At 35.2% G+C, this 18,421-nt stretch overlaps 1 protein-coding gene across 6 annotated transcripts in view; it reads right to left on the bottom strand.

The window, feature by feature from the left end:
• Positions 1-12,624: 12,624 nt before the first annotated feature.
• The window catches only part of LOC144967045 (uncharacterized), a 19,834-nt gene continuing 14,037 nt past the window's right edge, over positions 12,625-18,421 (bottom strand). For all 6 annotated transcript variants that reach the window (XM_078903820.1, XM_078903812.1, XM_078903848.1 and 3 more), the window contains 3 exons: positions 17,033-17,626; positions 16,361-16,510; positions 12,625-15,902 (listed from right to left, as the gene is read on the bottom strand). In XM_078903820.1, the coding sequence (XP_078759946.1) occupies positions 15,177-15,902; positions 16,361-16,510; positions 17,033-17,626 (1,470 nt within the window). In that variant the 3' untranslated portion in view covers positions 12,625-15,176. The remainder of the gene's footprint in view (positions 15,903-16,360; positions 16,511-17,032; positions 17,627-18,421) is intronic.

The following is an 18,421-nucleotide window of genomic DNA, read 5'->3' as shown; positions in this document are numbered from 1 at the left end:
GACAGTGTAAAAGTAAGTGATTATTTAATGTGCATTGCTGGTGACAAAATTCAGTATGGTGGCATAGGGTAAAGTGTGGGTGAAAACGGATTGTAGTCTTTAGTTATTTTGTAATTCATTCTTATGTTGGGAATTCGTAAATTTCACATTTAAGTATATTATAAGTCATACTCATAAGTAATCACAGGGGATGAGGTTCAAATGATTATTACCAAACATAGTGAATTCAATAAATGCTGACAGGCTGAGTTTTCATAAATTAAGTTATGTGATTACTTTTAATAGTAACACTAATGCAGTATTTTACTTAAGTAATGTTCAAATTTACAATTTCAAATCTAGTCAGGTCATGAATAGGTTAGAATGGCCCCTCTTGGCCACAATTGGCTTGTTTTATTGTAAAATATATTTTCTCTGATCCTTTTTTTTCTCTCATCTAGTCCATATCTTCTTTTTGAAGGCGTTAACATTTGTTTTCTTTGTTTCTTGTATTATAATTACTTTTGCCAATGATAAGTATTACTAAATCTCAATTTTTATTTTGTGATTTTAAACGTATTTGTTCATTTTTATGTATCATATCATTCTCTAATATTTGCTCATTATTTTGTGTTTTTGACACTTTTCCGTTATATGACATATCAAAATAATTACTATTATTGTCATTTCAAAATATTTATTTTATGAACGGGATCACATTTAAATAATGCTGTCATAATTCTTATTATGCACATTTAAAAAACGCAATTCTCATCTGCATTTATTTAATTTGCCTGGTTATGTTACTTTTTCTTTGGCAGTAATTTTTTTTTTTCAATTCCATGGCTATGTCGTAAGAACTGTTGTTATTTCAGCTAAGATGTTTACATTGGTCCATTCAAAATCGCGTAATCGAAACTGTTTGTGAAAATCATATAAAAAATATCCATTCAACTGTATTACATTCCAATGATTTGTTACAGTAAGATTGCTCACTCTCACCATGTTTAGTCCTGTCCATTTTTTGATAATTTGGGATTCATAAAGAATTAAAGATGTAAATATAAATAAAATATATTTAGTTAATGTCTCAGGATCACTTTATGGCTTATGATAGTTGTCTGTTGTCTAGTGTAGATCACGCCGTCAATGATAACATATCTGAAACTTATTTCTTGGTGTACCTTTGGCAAGAAGGTGATATTCATTGTTACTAAAACTGAATTATGCTCTGTGAAAATTACCCACTGATTGTGTATTGTGGAATATATTTGTTCCTTATGATATCCTCAAACACTTTTTCGCATGCAACAATCTTGGTATATTTGTAATAGCTTTAATCCCAGAAGGAAGGCTTTTTTACTCTTGCACTTGTCAACCAGGGGTCATTGTGTTATTTATTTATTAATAAACAGAATCTTGCAGGATACATATGTTTAGTAAATAGAAAAAATGTTCAGCAACTCGCAACTGTAGTCTATTATTAATTCCCATTTGTTTTCATTTCATGTTACTAAAAAATCTCTTCAATCAATTATCATAATGACATACTTCAAAACCGAATCTCATTTTTATTTTACCTTTCGTATCACAACATTTTTTCATGAAAAATTTCATCCTCCATAGATCTGTATTACTTCGTCTATCTTGATATCATTTTTTCCCTTTTTAAAAATTTAGAAATAGATTGTGGCCAAGTATGTAATGTCAATTGTAGAATCGTTTTCAAAAGTTTCACTATTTTGAAATTGTTACCCTATGAGCTACATGGATAGATACAAATAGATAAGGATGGATTAAGTTCACTACCCCAAGGAAAGGAATGAAAGTCGGAATTACCACATTTTGGAAATTCAATCTGAGATTATATTCACAAATTTCTTGTATTTTGGACTTTTTTGTTTTCAGTGGTTTTTTTTTTTTTTTTTTTTTTTTTTTTTTTTTTTTTTTGTTAAAATACATTTTCTTTCATGTTGAATGAATAACCCGATGTATAAAAACAACCACTATAACAATGTAATGATAAATTAATATGTTTTATCTTAAACCCATTCCAAAGATATTTCATTTTTTGAAAATTACAAAATTACAAAATATATTAAATTGAATGTGATATATTTCTTTCTTTTCTTTTAATTTTTATTTTTTATTTTTTTAATTCTTTTTTTTGGTCTGTTTTGTTATGTACTTAAAGGGGAAAAGAAACATTTTTTCATTAAAAAATCTCATTGAATTTTTTAAATGTATCTTTTTATTTATTTTTTTTTTTTGTACAGATAATATTTTTCTTTTCTTATTTTTCAAAAAATCAACAATACCATCTCTCATCGATATCAGTGTACAGTTCACCTCGGGTTCTCCATTTCTCACAACACACCTTTTTAGAACTACAAAATGTCTTTTCAAAAATTCTCAAACTTGCATTTTACTTTACAGCACCACTAATCTGGGAATTTCTCTGTCTTTACAAATAATCTTACTTTTGAGCGCTTAAAGTCTAGACTGGAATAATTTTAAATAACTTTTCCTTACTACTTCAAAACCACATTCTTCATATTCCAATAGTAGTTATCAACACAACTTAATAGATAATCTACAATTGTCACATTTAATTTTCTTTAAATTCTCATGTCATTTATGTCTTGTTAAGGACCATTGGACATGTGGGTGGAGATTGGTGCTCTATGAATTCTTTTATTTATTTAATGCATATTTTAATGTTATGAATAATATCAGAAAATTAACAGCGTACAAACTGTTTCTCCCATATGGCTTTGTGCTCTTGTTCTAAACTGAACCCATTGTGTGTTGCGCTCTCGTCTTGGTTCTGGATGGACTATGCACATTTTTTTCCTGGTTCGGAATCCTTGGCTGAGAGGGGGGCAATAAAAAGTATAGTTTGTTTTTTTTTTGTTTTTTTTGAGGGATGGGATTATTTCCTTGTAAGTCATGTCTTTGTTATGGACTATTATAGTTTTTGGTTTTGAATATATTGTACTATGTAAACATTTGAGTGTATCCTATAGCGGAATCCTTCGCTTTTGCCTGGATGGTACTCTTAGGTAATGTCAAAATGGGCACATTGATAAATTGCTTGTGGGATCTTCTGTTTCCTTTTTGAACAAGTCCCATTTATGATACTTTTGCTTTTAACCTCTGATCTACAATGTTTGCTCTTCTTATTATTACTGGTGTTGAAAGGACTTAAAATTGTTGCAAGTGCTGCAAAACCCCTCATAACAAAAACTAACACATTTTGTTTCCTCAGGTCTCTGTTTGTAGTAGTACTCGTCTGACTCTCTATTTTGACAATTGTATTGGTATGTGAGTTATCTTTTAACTACCTTGTCGTCTATCTTTTCACTAGTGCTGAAATAACATGGATGTTGCAAACAATATTAAACATTCAAACCCAAACAAAAAAACGGTGATGAAATTAATCTGTTTGTATACACAAATGTCAACTAAGATCATATTAAATTTTATCCCTTTGAGTGCATTTGTTACCAATACTTTTTTATTGTTATTCGTAACATCCACTATCCCCCTACCCTTTTTGTCCCTTTTTATTTGCTCTCTGTTCTTGCCCTTGGATAGCACCACTTCATTTTTCCCAGACCCTGGTTAGAATCTCTTTCTCTGGGTGGGGTTCCTGCCTCCCATAGTGGGCAGGGAGGTACATACTGTGTCTTCTATCCCCCTATATCTGTTTTCCAACTAGCTGTCTGTCTTTGTCTTGGAATGAGATTACTTGGTTTTGTCCTGGCCCTGGCCGGATACCTTGACTGGGAGGGAAACAGTCAAATGCATAGTTATTGTTTTGGGAGATATTTTTTTCCTTGTAAATCATCTCTCTGTTATGCATTGTATGATGTTTTCTTTATAGTATATACGATTTGTAAAACATTTGAGTGTATTCCTCTTAGTGGGGACCTGTGCTTTTGTCTGGATGAGACTTTTAGGTAATCTCAAACTTAGTGCTTTGATAGTGTGCTCTTGGAATCTACATCTGTTTCCTATTTGAACCAATTCCCCTTTTGTCTTCTCTTTTCTTGGCCACTTTAATTGTATTTCTATAACTTTTTACTATCTTATTTTCTTCCTTTTTACTGGCGCTGATATGACCTAAATGTGTTGCAAGTGCCGTAAAACCCTTAAAAACATAAAACAAACAGAATCTCTTTCTGTGAGGGAGGCAGTCAGGTGGGAGTATGACTTTTGATGTAGCATGTTGTTATTATATGAGAGATTTTTTTATCTTGTCGCTCATACCTATGGGTAATTGTATTAGTATTAGAATTCATCCGAGTGTCTCCCTTCCAGTGAGAATCCATGTGCATAATTTTGGTTGGTCATAGGCTAAGTGCAGGGGTGGTTTGCTGCTGTGGTTTTCATAACTTTTTCTCATTTTGCTTCCTTTTTCTCAAGCTCTTGTGGTCCAAAGGTGCGGTTAGCTTTGGACTCTAAATCTGGCGAACTGTCCTGTTGTATTGGACATCTACTATATTGCTTTTTTACTGCTCTGAAATTACTTTAAAGTGTTGCTCCTCCCATAGTGGGCAGGGGGGTACATACTGTGTCTTCTATCATCTTATATCTGTTTTCCAACATGCATTCTGTCTTTGTCTTGAAATGAGATTACTTGGTTTTGTCCTGGCCCTGGCAGGAGCCTAGCTGGGAGGGAAACAGTCAAATGCGTAGTTATTGTTTTGGGAGATGTTATTTTTTTCCTTGTAAATCATCTCTCTGTTATGTATTATTATATTTGTTAATTTGAATGTTTAATGTAAGCATTTGAGAGTATTCCTCTTTGTTGGATTTTGTGAATGTGTCCGGATAAGACTTATAGGTGATCTCAAACTAAGTACATTGGTGGTATGCTCTTGGTATCTACTATTTGTTCCCAGTTCCCCTATGTCTTACTTTTTCTTGGGTGCTTTAATTGTAATTCTTGAACTTCTTACTATCCCATTTTCCTCCTGTTTACTGGCGCTGATATAATCTAAATGTGTTACAAGCGCCGTAAAACCCTTAAAAACAACAAAGTGTTGCTGTTAAGCGTCTTAATGAATGAATGAATGAATGAATGAAACTAAACTGATTAAGAATCAGACTACATTTAAATAATATATCATGATAAGCAGCTATGATATTAATAAAACACCCAAAGAACCTGAGCAAGATTATTTTCTTATTGATGTTCCTGATGTTACTTTTGCTACAGTTTCCAATTGAGAAACTCCATTCAATAATCCCATTGTAGCGGGTGGTTGGATGGGAGCATCACCCTTGAATCATATACCTATGATGTTCGCATGGGTGTACGATCCGATAGTGATGTCGTTTCTTCTTCTCTTTACTAGCCTATCCTGCTTCTTTGGTTTGTGATTGTATTTTTGACAGGGGATATTTTTTTTCTGTAAATCTTCTGTCTGTTTGTTCTTGGTTATTTATAATTTAGCTTATGATATCTTTAGGTTATGATTTTGATTGACATTTGTACTATTTTTGTTAGATTGCTTGTTTTTTTGTTTCAGCGGTCTCTCATATAACCTCAATTGTGTTGGAAGAGACCTAAAGCAACAAACAAACAAACAAATTTTGATTGACATTTGTACTATTTTTGTTAGATTGCTTGTTTTTTTTTTTTGTTTCAGCGGTCTCTCATATAACCTCAATTGTGTTGGAAGAGACCTAAAGCAACAAACAAACAAAAAACAAAAATCCCATTGTTCATGAAACATTGCTCTACTGTTCCAACTTCATTGATCATTTAATAACATTTATTCTGGTTGTGATTATTTGGTATCATTCATTCAATCTTCTAGTTTCTGTCTCATCTGCAGTCATGTCCAACTTATTTCTTGTAATGCCGAATTATTTCAGAACCACTTTCTTCAGTATAGTCCTTTTTCAGTAGTAGGCACCATTGATTTAAATTAAGAAGAAAAAATAATATTTTTGAAATATTTCATCAATTTAGGGCATAAATATTGTTTACTTTTGCATGGATATATTGGATTACTTGATTCTGAGTGATATCTTCAATTTACTCTGTTTGATTTAGTGCGTTAAGTTTTAGTAACGATCTTTTGAAACAAAAGGTCTGAAGTTTGAGCAGACTGAACGTATTTGACTCATTAATGCCAAAGTTATATAGAGGTATAGACTTAATAACACAGATTGACATAACAGCTGAATAAAGGAGCAGAATCTTATTGAAAATATTTAATATGTTATTTGAAAACTATTTTAAGTTATTGGTCTCAGTTTAAACTGAATGATGATGTGGTTAACGTCTGTGATATTGGACATCGTTAGTGTCTCATATTGAATATTATGTTGGATCAATCTGTCTCACAATATATATTTGTGTTATTCATGGGCAGCTTCCGTGACTTTCCCAACTGAATCGATATAATGTGGATAAGTTCAAGTCAAATAAATTCAATATTTGTATTCTGCATTTTGTTTAAAGAATTCAACACAATGCATTTATTCATTTTGACCAGAAAACTTGTACTTTTTATATTCAAGTGACAGATTAGGGATCAGACATTAGTGGAAGACAAAAACCGGAAAAGATGTGTATAAAACAATGTTTGACAAAGCGGAAAGAAAATTACAAGAAAAACAAACATCCCAAAAATCAGTATGTCTGGACTGACAGTAGAGGCAACCTAATTTTTTACCTTTTTTTTCATATTTTTTTCTGCTTTGTCTGGCACTGTTTCACACACACCTTTTTGGATGTTTACTTTATAAATATTATGGTACCGTTAGATTAAAACAATTTACCAACTCATTCATAAGTCTTTCACTTGAGACTTTAGTTATTCCATTTTGGATAGAGAACTTTTTATTCCCATGCCATAGCGATATGTAAAGATGATTCTCCCCAGCTCATCAATAAGTCTGAAACCTGAGACATCAAAGACAAGCCAGGGGTCTTTTCATTAAATATGTATTGTATAAAAGTTCTGTGGCCAAAATGAACAACAACAACAACAAAAAAAGTATAAGGCAGGTTGGCACATGATGTTGGTGAGAGTTTTTTTAAAAACAAATTTTATTATTTCATAAACTGTATCATAATACAGAGAATTGACCTCCCATGAAAGGCCGAGGAGATCAACTCATTATATTTCTTCTATTCCTTTATATCAGTCATCGCCTTTCATGTCGCTTTTGTATTTTAAATAGCATTTAAGTGTATTTATGTTCCTGGCCTGGGATGAATTCATAGCTCGTCCCACACTTCACATGCAGATAGTCTTTACTGGGGGGGTTTTTTGTTTTAGTTTGTTTTGTATTTTTCTTTTTTGTTTTGTTGTTATTTTTTGTGTATCTTACATAGTGAACTCTTGTACCACGTAAAAACATTTTAAAAAGTTGATTTATTTAGCTTTGAGCATTATCCACTCAATATGTTCCAAGCGTCTTATACAGACTCCCAAACTAACAGCTACACTTAACATGTAGGACGAGACGTGACGCCTCTTTGGTGCTATTATAATTTTTTTTTTTTTCAAATTGAGACAATGTTGCTACTCTTGAGTTCCCTGAGAGAATGTGAGGAAAGAGAAGATTTTAAAGATCAAGTTTATGTTTGTCAGAATTGCATAGCCAGACTTGCACCCCTGACTCTGAATGGCATTTTTTTTCTCACAACTCCCCTCCCCCTCTCCACACCCATCTCTCTTAACTTGGGAGGTCATTGGCCTCCTCACGATCTGTTCTCCCTGGGTGGGATTCCTGACCTCCCATAGCAGACAGGGAGGCACTTGCTGTGTCTTCTATCCATTATCTCTGTCCATTATATCTGTTTTCCAACATGCTTTCTATCTTTGTCGTGGAATGAGATTACTTGGTTTTGTGCTATGTCTTGGCTGGGAGGGAAACAGTCAAATGCATAGTTATTGTTTTTGGAGATGATATTATTTTCCTTGTAAATCATCTCTCTATTATGTATTATTACATTTGTTATTTTGAATGTATAATGTAGGCATTTGAGTGTATTCCTCTTTGTTGGACCTTGGGCTTGTGTCCGGATGAGACTTATAGGTGATCTCAAACTAAATACATTGGTGGTATGCTCTTGGAATCTACATCTGATCCCTATTTGTTCCCAATTCCCCTTTGTCTTACTTTTTCTTGGGTGCTTTAATTGTAATTCTGTAACGTTTTACTATCCCATTTTCTTCCTTTTTTACTGGCGCTGATATAACCTAAATGTGTTGCAAGCGCCGTAAAACCCTTAAAAACAAAAACAAACAACAATCTCTTCTCCTGAACTTTTTCATGTCCTTTCTATCTGCCATTTTGTCATCTTCTGGATTGAAACTAGGCTCTGTCTGAGGTCTTTGGCAGAGAGGGAGATTAACAGATTTATCTTTTTATTTCTTACCTTTTTGTAAATAATCTCAAATGTTTTTCTGGGTGGGGATCCTGACCTCCCATAGTGGGCAGAGGGGGGGGGGGGGGTACATACTGTGTCTTCTATCCCCTTATATCTGTTTTCCAACTTGCTTTCTGTCTTTGTCTTGGCATGAGATTACTTGGTTTTGTCCTGGCCCTGGCCGGAGTCCTAGATGGGAGGGAAACAGTCAAATGCATAGTTATTGTTTTGGGAGATGACATTTTTTTCCTTGTAGATCATCTCTCTGTAATGTATTATTGTTATTTTAATGTATAATGTAGGCATTTGAGTGTATTCCTCTTTGTTGGATTTTGTGCTTGTGTCTGGATGAGGCTTATAGGTGATCTCAAACTAGGTGCATTGGTGGTATGCTCTTGGAATCTACATCTGATCCCTATTTGTTCCCAGTTCCCTTTTGTCTTACTTTTTCTTGGGTGCTTTAATTGTAATTCTGTAACGTTTTACTATCCCATTTTCTTCCTTTTTACTGGCGCTGATATAACCTAAATGTGTTGCAAGCGCCGTAAAACCCTTAAAAACAAAAACAAACAACAATCTCTTCTCCTGAACTTTTTCATGTCCTTTCTATCTGCCATTTTGTCATCTTCTGGATTGAAACTAGGCTCTGTCTGAGGTCTTTGGCAGAGAGGGAGGTTAACAGATTTATCTTTTTATTTCTTACCCCCTTGTAAATAATCTCAAATGTTTTTTGTTATGATAATGATTTACTCATTGATACTCATTTTGTGATAGCTTGTTTTCCCCTGCAGAGGCTGGGTGGGATTCCTGACCTCCCATAGTGGGCAGGGAGGCACTTACTGTGTCTTCTATCCCCCTATATGTTTTCAACATGCTTTCTGTCTTTGTCTTGGGATGAGATTACTTTGTTTTGTTCTGGCCCTGGCCGGATACCATAGCTGGGAGGGAAACAGTCAAATGCATAGTTAGAGTTTTGGGAGATTATATTTTTTGTCTTGTAAATCATCTCTTTTTTATGCACTGCATTGTGTTTTGTTTACATATTATATATAATTTGTAAAATATTTGAGTGTATTCCTCTTAGTGGGGGACCTGTGCTTGTGTCTGGATGATACTTTTAGGTGATCTCAAACTCAGTACTTTGATAGTGTGCTCTTGAATCTACATCTGTTTCCTATTTGAACCAATTCCCCTTTGTCTTACCTTTTCTTGGGTGCCTTAATTGTAATTCTAGAACTGTTTACTATCCCATTTTCTTCCTTTTTACTGGTGCTGATATAAGCTTAATGTATTGCAAGCGCCGTAAAACCCTTAAACTGGGTGGGGTTCCGACCTCCCACAGTGGGCAGGGAGGTACTTACTGTGTCTTCTATCCCCCAGTACCTGCTTTTCAATTGTTTCCTGTCATTGTCTTGGAATGAGATTACTTGGTTTTGTCCTGATCCTTGCCAGAGTTCCTTAGCTGGGAGGGATATAGTCGAATGTATAGTTATAGTTTTGGGAGATGATATTTTTTTTCCTTGTAAATCATCTCTCTGTTATGCATTGTATTATGTTTAGTTTACATATTATATTATAGGATTGGTAAACATTTGAGTGTATTCCTCTTAGTTGGGACCTGTGCTTGTGTCTGGATGAGATTTTTAGGTGATCTCAAACTAAGTACTTTGACAGTGTGCTCTTGGAATCTACACCTGTTCCCTTTTTGAACCAATTCCCCTTTGTCTTACCTTTTCTTTTGTGCTTTAATTGTAATTCTAGAACTTTTTACTATCCCATTTTCTTCCTTTTTACTGGCGCTGATATGACCTTAATGTGTTGCAAGCGCCGTAAAACCCTTAAAAACAAAACAAAACCCTTAAAAACAAATAAAACTTTGGATATATTCCTTTTAATGGAGATCTGTGTCTGGTGAGACTTTTAGGGGATCTCAAATTAAGTACTTTGATAATGTGCTCTTGGAATCTACATCTGTTTCCTATTTGAACCATTCCGCTTTGTCTTACTTTCTTGTGTGCTTTTAGTTGTAAATCTGGAATTCTTTTACTATGGCCTTTTTCTTCCTTTTTACGGGTGCTGATATGAACTTAATGTGTTGCAAGCACCGTAAAACCCTTAAAAACAAACAAATAAACAACCTATTTGAGCCATTCTCCTTTGTCTTACTTTTTTTGGGTTCTATAATTGTAATTCTTGAACTTTTTACTACCCCATTTCCTTCCTTTTTGCTGGCACTAATATGACCTAAATTTATTATATATATCGGCTTCTAAACATTGAGTGTACAGTGGGGACCAGTGTTTGTGTCTGGATGAGATTTTTAGGTGATCTCAGACTAAGTACACAGATAGTGTGCTCTTAGAATTAACATATGTTCCCTATTTCAACCCTTCCCCTTTGTCTTACTTTTTCTTGTGTGCTTTGGAATTGTAAATCTGGAATCTTTGACTCTCATTTTCTTCTTTTTTACTGACGCTGAAATGACCTAAATATGTCGCAAGCGACGTTAAAACCCTTAAAACCATTAACCCTTAAAAACAAAAACAGAGATGAAAGAGGGGAGGGGGGAGGGAGGGTTCCATCTCTTGTGGCATCCTTTGTTTTCAATGCTATGCCGATATGTGTTCTAATGTCAATGTGATTTATATTGCACTGAAGTACATATTTCATATCTTACAATATTTTATGTAATATCTTTAAGGTTAGTTTTCATGTAATTCATGTTTTGTTTTCTCGTAAAATACACATTTTATAAAAACATGTATTGTTTAGTGTTGTTATTTAGTCGTTATGGGGTGGGGACTTCTGATCTCCCACGGTGGGCAGAGAGGTCACTTGTGTCACTCCCCCATATCTGTTTTCCCTTTCAATGTTGCTCTCCGTCTTTGTCCCGAATTAAGATTGGCTTGTTTCTTTTACTCTGTTCTGGCGGGGAGGAACGCAGTCAAATGTGTAGTTCATTTTTTAAAATGTTTTATTTTTATTTATTTGTTTTATTTTTTTTGGGGGGGGGGAGGGGGGGGGGTTGTTGGTTTTTGTTTTGTTTTTTAGAGAGAGAGAGGCAGAGATAGAGAGGTTATATTTGTTTTTCCATGATAATCTTCTATACTACAACTACAACAGTTATTAGTTTTGAATATATTGTACTGTGTGAACGTTTCAGTGTATCCTTTATAGCGGGATCCATTTCTCGTGCCTGAGAATTTTAGGTAATGTCAGAAAGCGCTTTGTGGAATTCTCATTTCTCTATTTGAATCAACTGCCTTTGTCTTACCCTTTTTTGGTGCTTTTAACCAGATCTGCAACTTTCCCCCGATCAGCTTCTTTTTACTGGCAATGAAATGACGTAAGAACACAGCGGACCTTCGATCTCAATCGAAGGACTTGAAGACATTAACTATTTCAGTGATTTTGTTTTGTTTTTTTCTTGATCTTTTCCTCCAATGATGCGCTCTGAAGAAAGTCATGAAGACCCTATAAAATTTGCGATAAAGCACTCTAAGCTAGTGCAATGAAATACCTTCCCTCTCTCTCTCTCTCTCTCTCTCTCTCTCTCTCGCTCTCTCTCTCTCTCTCTCTGGGTGGAGTTCCTGACTTCCCATAGTGGGCAGGGAGGTACTTGCTGTGTCTTCTATCCTCCTATATCTGTTTTTCCAACATTCTTTGTCTTTGTCTTGGAATGAGATTATTTGGTTTTGTCCAGGCCCTGGCCGGAAACCATAGCTGGGAGGAAAACAGTCAAATTTATGAGTTTGGGAGATGATATTTTTTTCCTTGTAAATCATCTCTCTGTTATGTACTGTATTGTTTTGTTTATATATTATATATGATTTGTAAACATTTGAGTGTATCCCTCTTAGTGGGACCGACCCTGTGCTTGTGTCTGGATGAGACTTTTAGGTGATCTCAAACTAAGTACACTGATGGTGTGCTCTTGGAATCTATATCTGTTTCCTATTTGGATCAATTCCTCTTTGTCTTACTTTTTCTTGGGTGCATTAATTGTTATTCTTGACATTTTACTATCCCATTTTCTTCCTTTTTACTGGCGCTGATATGACCTGAATGTGTTAAGCGCCGTAAGATATTCTTAGCGGATGGAAAAATAAGATTTATTTGATATAGATCAGTTTGTTTTTAGATTTTGATATTGTTTTGTTCGAGACGCCAGGCATGTTTAAGATAATGAAGTTCTCAAGTCAAAGAAAAAAGAAACACATAAACAGGGAATAGGAACGTTCTCGAGATTTACGTATTGTACTATAGACAATTTTATTTCATCTTTGGAATTTAAAACTCATTCAAAAAAGAAAAAGAGGATTTCTTTTTCATTTCTGCAGGATCATAAGGCCTCTGCAGAAATATATGAAAACTCTCTCTCTCTCTCTCTCTCTCTCTCTCTCTCTCTCTCTCTCTCTCTCTCTCTCTCTTTCTCTCTCTTTTTTTTCCTTATAGATAAACTCATTCAAAATACAATATATCACATTATATAAGCATTTTCAAAAATGTGAACCACCAATTTCGTGATATTTGTAGAAATATACAGATTCTACCTTTGTGGTTGACGGTAATTCATTGTGAAATACACGAGTGCTTTTGAACTTTGGTAATTTAGACATTTTAACATTTTTTCATACAAAATATACATACTTTTTATTTATTTAATTATCTATTCATTTATTTATTGTTCATTATTTCTGTGTATGTTTAATATAGTTGTTTTATTAAAGCGTCTATGAATACTGACTCAGGCTATCACAATTTTAAGATGTAAATCTCGAAAAATACAAGCGTGATTATTAAACATGATCATGTATTCATAAATATCAACATCAATTTTATTCACCTCTTTTCAAAGCGGATATAGCAGATGTCATTGACATTAACCAATAGACTTTTGCGCAATCAAAACACTTGATTTGTGACACACCGTCAAACCCTTCTCAGACGAACATTGCTGGTCGTTTACAATCAACAAAATGAATGATGTTGACGTCATTTGACTGTTTGTTCTTATTTTTAGACCGCTAGTTGAATCATTAATTCTCAGTAGATTCTCTCAATCAGACTATTATCGTTTAAGGATACTCTATGTTGTGTATGTTGGTAAAGAATGATCAATCGGGTAGAAAAGATAAGTAGTTTACTTCAACGCAAACCACCGATAGTAATACTTGTGTAATTTGCACAGTTCACCAATCGAGAAAGAACTTCATGACGGAAGAAAGCATCAACCCTGACCATGCAGCTGTATACAGACTTTCCTAATGGAGGGAGTGGGACAATCATGCAAATGAAGCCGTTGAAGATCCGAGAGAAGAACTGCCCTACGGAATTGAGCTCCCCAGGAATGAATGGGTAACACTGACCAGAGCACGGGCAAAAATTGGGAGAACAGCTGGAAGCATGAAAAAGTAGGGCCTGGCTGAGACTAGCTTGTGTACATGTGGCTGCCCAGAGCAGACGACGGAGCACATCCTTAGAGAATGCCAGGATGGGCCCAGCTGCACTAACCATGACCTAAGAGTCTGCTTCACAGATGCTGTCGAGTGGGTTAGGTCTTGTAGCGACAATCTATGATGATGACCAATCTCTTACCATTGTTTACTGAATAATGGCTGTTCGGACTCGTGTAATCAGGTCAAAAGGCATCGTTGTATGTTCTCTTACACTACGAGTTTATATTCAAAACGACAAGACAAGAATTGAATCATTTTAAACTTTGTTGTGGAATTCGTCCTGTCACTAGTCTAAATACATTTTCAAATCAAAGAATGACACCCATCGTACGTAAACATTTCACTTGATGCATGGGTTTAAAATTGCCAGACTGAACGATAAAAATCGGGATATTTTAAATTTTTATCGAAGACAATAGTCATATAGTGTTCTAAAATTGCAAAAGCTAAAATGTGACCCATCGCCTCAAAACGTATTATGTCTGGGTCGCTTTTATGGTAGAAATTAAATTTTTGTCAAAATTTGAGACTTGGGTAAAGTATTTAGACATGTTGTTTCGAGGAAAATGAACATAATATATTAAAATGGGGAAAAAGACATCTAAAATCTGACATTTTTCTATCTTTAACTCTAAAATTTCGACCTAATACCAATGAGACGATGGGTTGTACATTTCACATTTCAGGACATTTCTACATTAAAACCACTTTTTAGCAACTGGTTCACCCCGACAAAGTAGGTACTGTATTAAGATTATTGGTTTCAAACTGCATTTGGGTAAGAGAAAACATGTAGATAACATCTTTTGAATTTTCGGGATCAAACCCTTTTTCAGACATCAATAAAGACAGTTTGAATTATAATTAATTGTTGATCCAGTAATATCACGTAAAGATTGGGAAATTCGGGAGCAAAAATTTGCACAGACTAGCCTGTCATGGGGACATGCATTTAATGTTTTTATTTTTGATGGACCAGTGCATAAATATGTAGTTCCAATGTTAAAAAGTACTTTTAGTTAAAGTCATGTCCATTAGTGAGTGTTCTGAATGTCGTAAAATTGAGTGACTATTTATTTAAAAATGATTTCTTTTTGTGGTATTAGAAACTTTCGATTGACTCGTGACATACCAAATTAAATATGGTTGCGCAGATAGAAAAGAGGAGTCACTCAATTTTACGACAATCAGGTCACCAAATCATGAGTACTGTTGTGGGCCAAACGTGATTTTGTGAAATTGGAATACAATGCGTATTTTACGAAAGACCTCTAAAATGTTGTCCACTAGATTATGGCTGGAGGGAAATTGTTGTCTCTTATGAATGCCTTCATTTGAACTCATTTTTTAACAGCACTTCCTTTTCGGACAATAGGTTTGTTCATTCGGGCTGACGGCTGGCGATTGGATAAACCTGTGCCTTCTTTAAAGGAACAGATAGGAGGAAAGCTTTTTTGGTCTTCTTTTGCATTGTGGGATGGGATGTTTGGGTGTAAAGTGCCCTGTCTGCTAAATGTACGTCCGTAAACCATGGACGCATTTGAAGAATCTGTATTTTGGTTAGTGACTGGTCTTGAGATTCTATCCGGGGAAAGTCTACTTCTGCCAGTTTCAGGAGGAGACTGGGGATTGTTCCCCTGAAAGCCTTGAGATGTCAGGGGACTGTTGTTAACTGAATTACGATTTTGACCTGCGTTGCGTGTGGGAGAACGCGACGCCGAGATCAAAGTGGTGCTCTCTCTTTGTATAGTTGGTTGTCTTTTTCCATACGGCGTGTTCTGATTTTGTAACCGTGACTTCTGCTGTGCTTGAACATTACGAATGCTAGGTGTGTGTCTGATGTTTCCCCCGACTAAACCAGAGGATCCCTGAGTCACGACAGCTTTTTGCTGCCCGTATCTTTGGTTGGAATATGTATAAGCGTCCGCTTCTTCGTCGTCGTCATCTGGGTCATGTGACATGGACACTTTAGCTTTCAGCATATTTTTTATATCTCGTACGTCATCACTCATTTGTCGATTTTGCTCGCGGAGGTGCTTCATCTCTTCATAATTTTGTCTCATCACCTGGTGAAATGGACAAACAAAATTATGAGAGATGCCACTTAATCACACGTAACCCAAAATGTCAAACTAGAATTATGTCGGAATGAATTAGACTCTAGGTGAAGAAAGAAAATTGAGTTAATATTCAAAATTATCAGAATTACGAAATTCATGACCTAAAAGTAAAAGCGAATCATACTCAACCCGAAACGTGTTCAATCCCTAAATTTTAATGCTAAACCCCGCCTTTTATGATATAATATTATTTTGATCAATGTCAGTTTCTCGTGCACAAGAACCTCAAACCAATTAAGAAAAGATTGATAGACTAGTACTCAACACGATAACCAATCCACTAACTTGGACGTAAAACTGTCCCAAACTTATCATTCACTGACCAAGTAAGTTTAGCAGATAGGCAGAGTGCCCGACTATCCAATGTGCTATTATGAGAGATCGTAATTTCATTCATTCATTACCTCTCTCATTCTTTCCACCTCCTGTCTCATGGCCTTCGATGCCTTTTCCAAATCCTCCTTAAATCTCGCCTGCATGAGACTTCGTTCCTCCGTTATTGTTTTCATCTTCTCGTTTTGCTGCTCGATTACGTTCATTGCTCGTTGGAGTTCCTGTGGAAATAGAATAAAGAAGAACCTAAGCAATAAATGGATAAGGCATAAGACGAGAGGCGTTATAAATTCCCAATTAATTGGAAATCACATTGAACGTATTTTCTCGCTTCATGGCTTTGCTAACTAGAGAAGGAGAGGGGATAGATAGATAAATAGAAAGATAGATAGATGTATTTACATATATATATATATGTGAGTGATATATATATATTATATATATATATATATATATATATATATATATATATATAGAGAGAGAGAGAGAGAGAGAGAGAGAGAGAGAGTGAGAGAGAGTTTTATTCAAAATTTGGAAACTTGTATTTTGTTTGTTTTTTTTGTTTTATTATTATTATTTTTTTTTTTTTTTTTGGGGGGGGGGGGGGGGGGGGGTTTGGTCAGTGTGCATCATTATTGGTATAGTACAATAATAAAATCAACTATGCATGTTTTTTGTTGTTGACGTTTTCCAGTATTTAAAAAAAATAGAAAAAGGAAAAAGAACATAACGACTAAATATACCTGTTCCATGGTGGCCAACCTGGTCCTCAACAGTTCCAATTCCTTTGTGAGTTTACTAATCTCTTCATTTTGATGTTTGTACAACGGGTCCTCCTCTAAACTCCCCGCCTGTGTCATCACTTTGCCCACTTGGTTCTGCAGCTTCTTGGCGTAGTCCTCAGTTTGAAGTACAAGCTGCTTTAAAGACTCAATCTCATCACATTTATTCTTTATATGTCTGTCTTTTTCACGACTAGCTTTTTCAAGTGTCTGAATTCGCTCATCGCGATTGTTGATAGAATCTCGAAGATCTTCGATCTCGGATTCTTTGTGTTTGATTTTGGAACTTGTTTCCTCCACAAGTCTTTCCTTGGAGACATTATAGTTCTTCTCGTCCACTTGTATTTTGAGTCGGAGTGTTTCAATCTGTTTGACCAGGATGTGGTTCATTTCCCGAACTCCGTCCAGGACGGTGTATTCCTCGCTGTGTTCGCTGTGGCCATCCTCGTCGTCGTAGACTGAGGATGTCCTTGTGGAAGACATTTGATCTGCCTCGTTGTTATGACCATGATTTGGCCGTGGGGATAGAGCTCTGCCTTGTACGTTTAACGTGTTCTATAGAGACAGAATAAAAGAACTTCATCAATATACTTCAATCTCAGTCTCTCGCTCTATCTCTATTCCAACATATGATTCTGTCATCTTCTCTCGGTCTCGATTACCATCTCGCTTTCATAGAGAAGAACTGGTGAGAACATCGAGAGAGAGAGAGAGAGAGAGAGAGAGAGAGAGAGAGAGAGAAAGAGAGAGAGCGAGAGAGAGAGCGGGAGCATTGAGAGTTCAATATATAAATATATATTGAACTCGCAATGCTCCCGCTTTCCCTCCCACTCCGTTCTCATCAACTCTCTCTCTCTCTCTCTCTCTCTCTCTCTCTCTCTCTCTCTCTCTTTCTTTCTTTCTTTCTCTCTCAACTGAAAATTAATTAAATGAAACATTAAGTATCTCATTTCATTACTGCAATATCGGCCATATTTGACACAACGTTCTAACGAAGAAGAGAGTTTTTAATTTGTTATTGTTTTTATTGTTTAATTTGCGAAAATTCAAAACGATAGGGTACTTGTATCAACATTATGTGTACACTCATATCATTCCACCCAATCAACCATCTACCCACTCTAATGATGTATCCAGACAACACATCACATAATTTGTGACACTTTGACTTTAAACAATATTGTTTCGGGGCTCACCAGGTGCCGACATGTTTTTGTTTCGTCAATTTACCATTTGTCACCAATAAAACATATTACCTAAACTTGATTTCACATTTTAAACATTGAATTCTATTTTCGGCATCAAAATCACCACGACATAAAACATGTATGAAGAGGCGAGTCACCTATT

Source organism: Berghia stephanieae, chromosome 1 (assembly GCF_034508935.2).
Source record: "Berghia stephanieae isolate SIO BIC M18660-M18661 chromosome 1, UCSD_Bste_1.3, whole genome shotgun sequence".
Taxonomy (NCBI): domain Eukaryota; kingdom Metazoa; phylum Mollusca; class Gastropoda; order Nudibranchia; family Aeolidiidae; genus Berghia; species Berghia stephanieae.
Note: the sequence above shows the minus strand (reverse complement) of the source record. Positions and strands in the feature narration are given on the sequence as shown.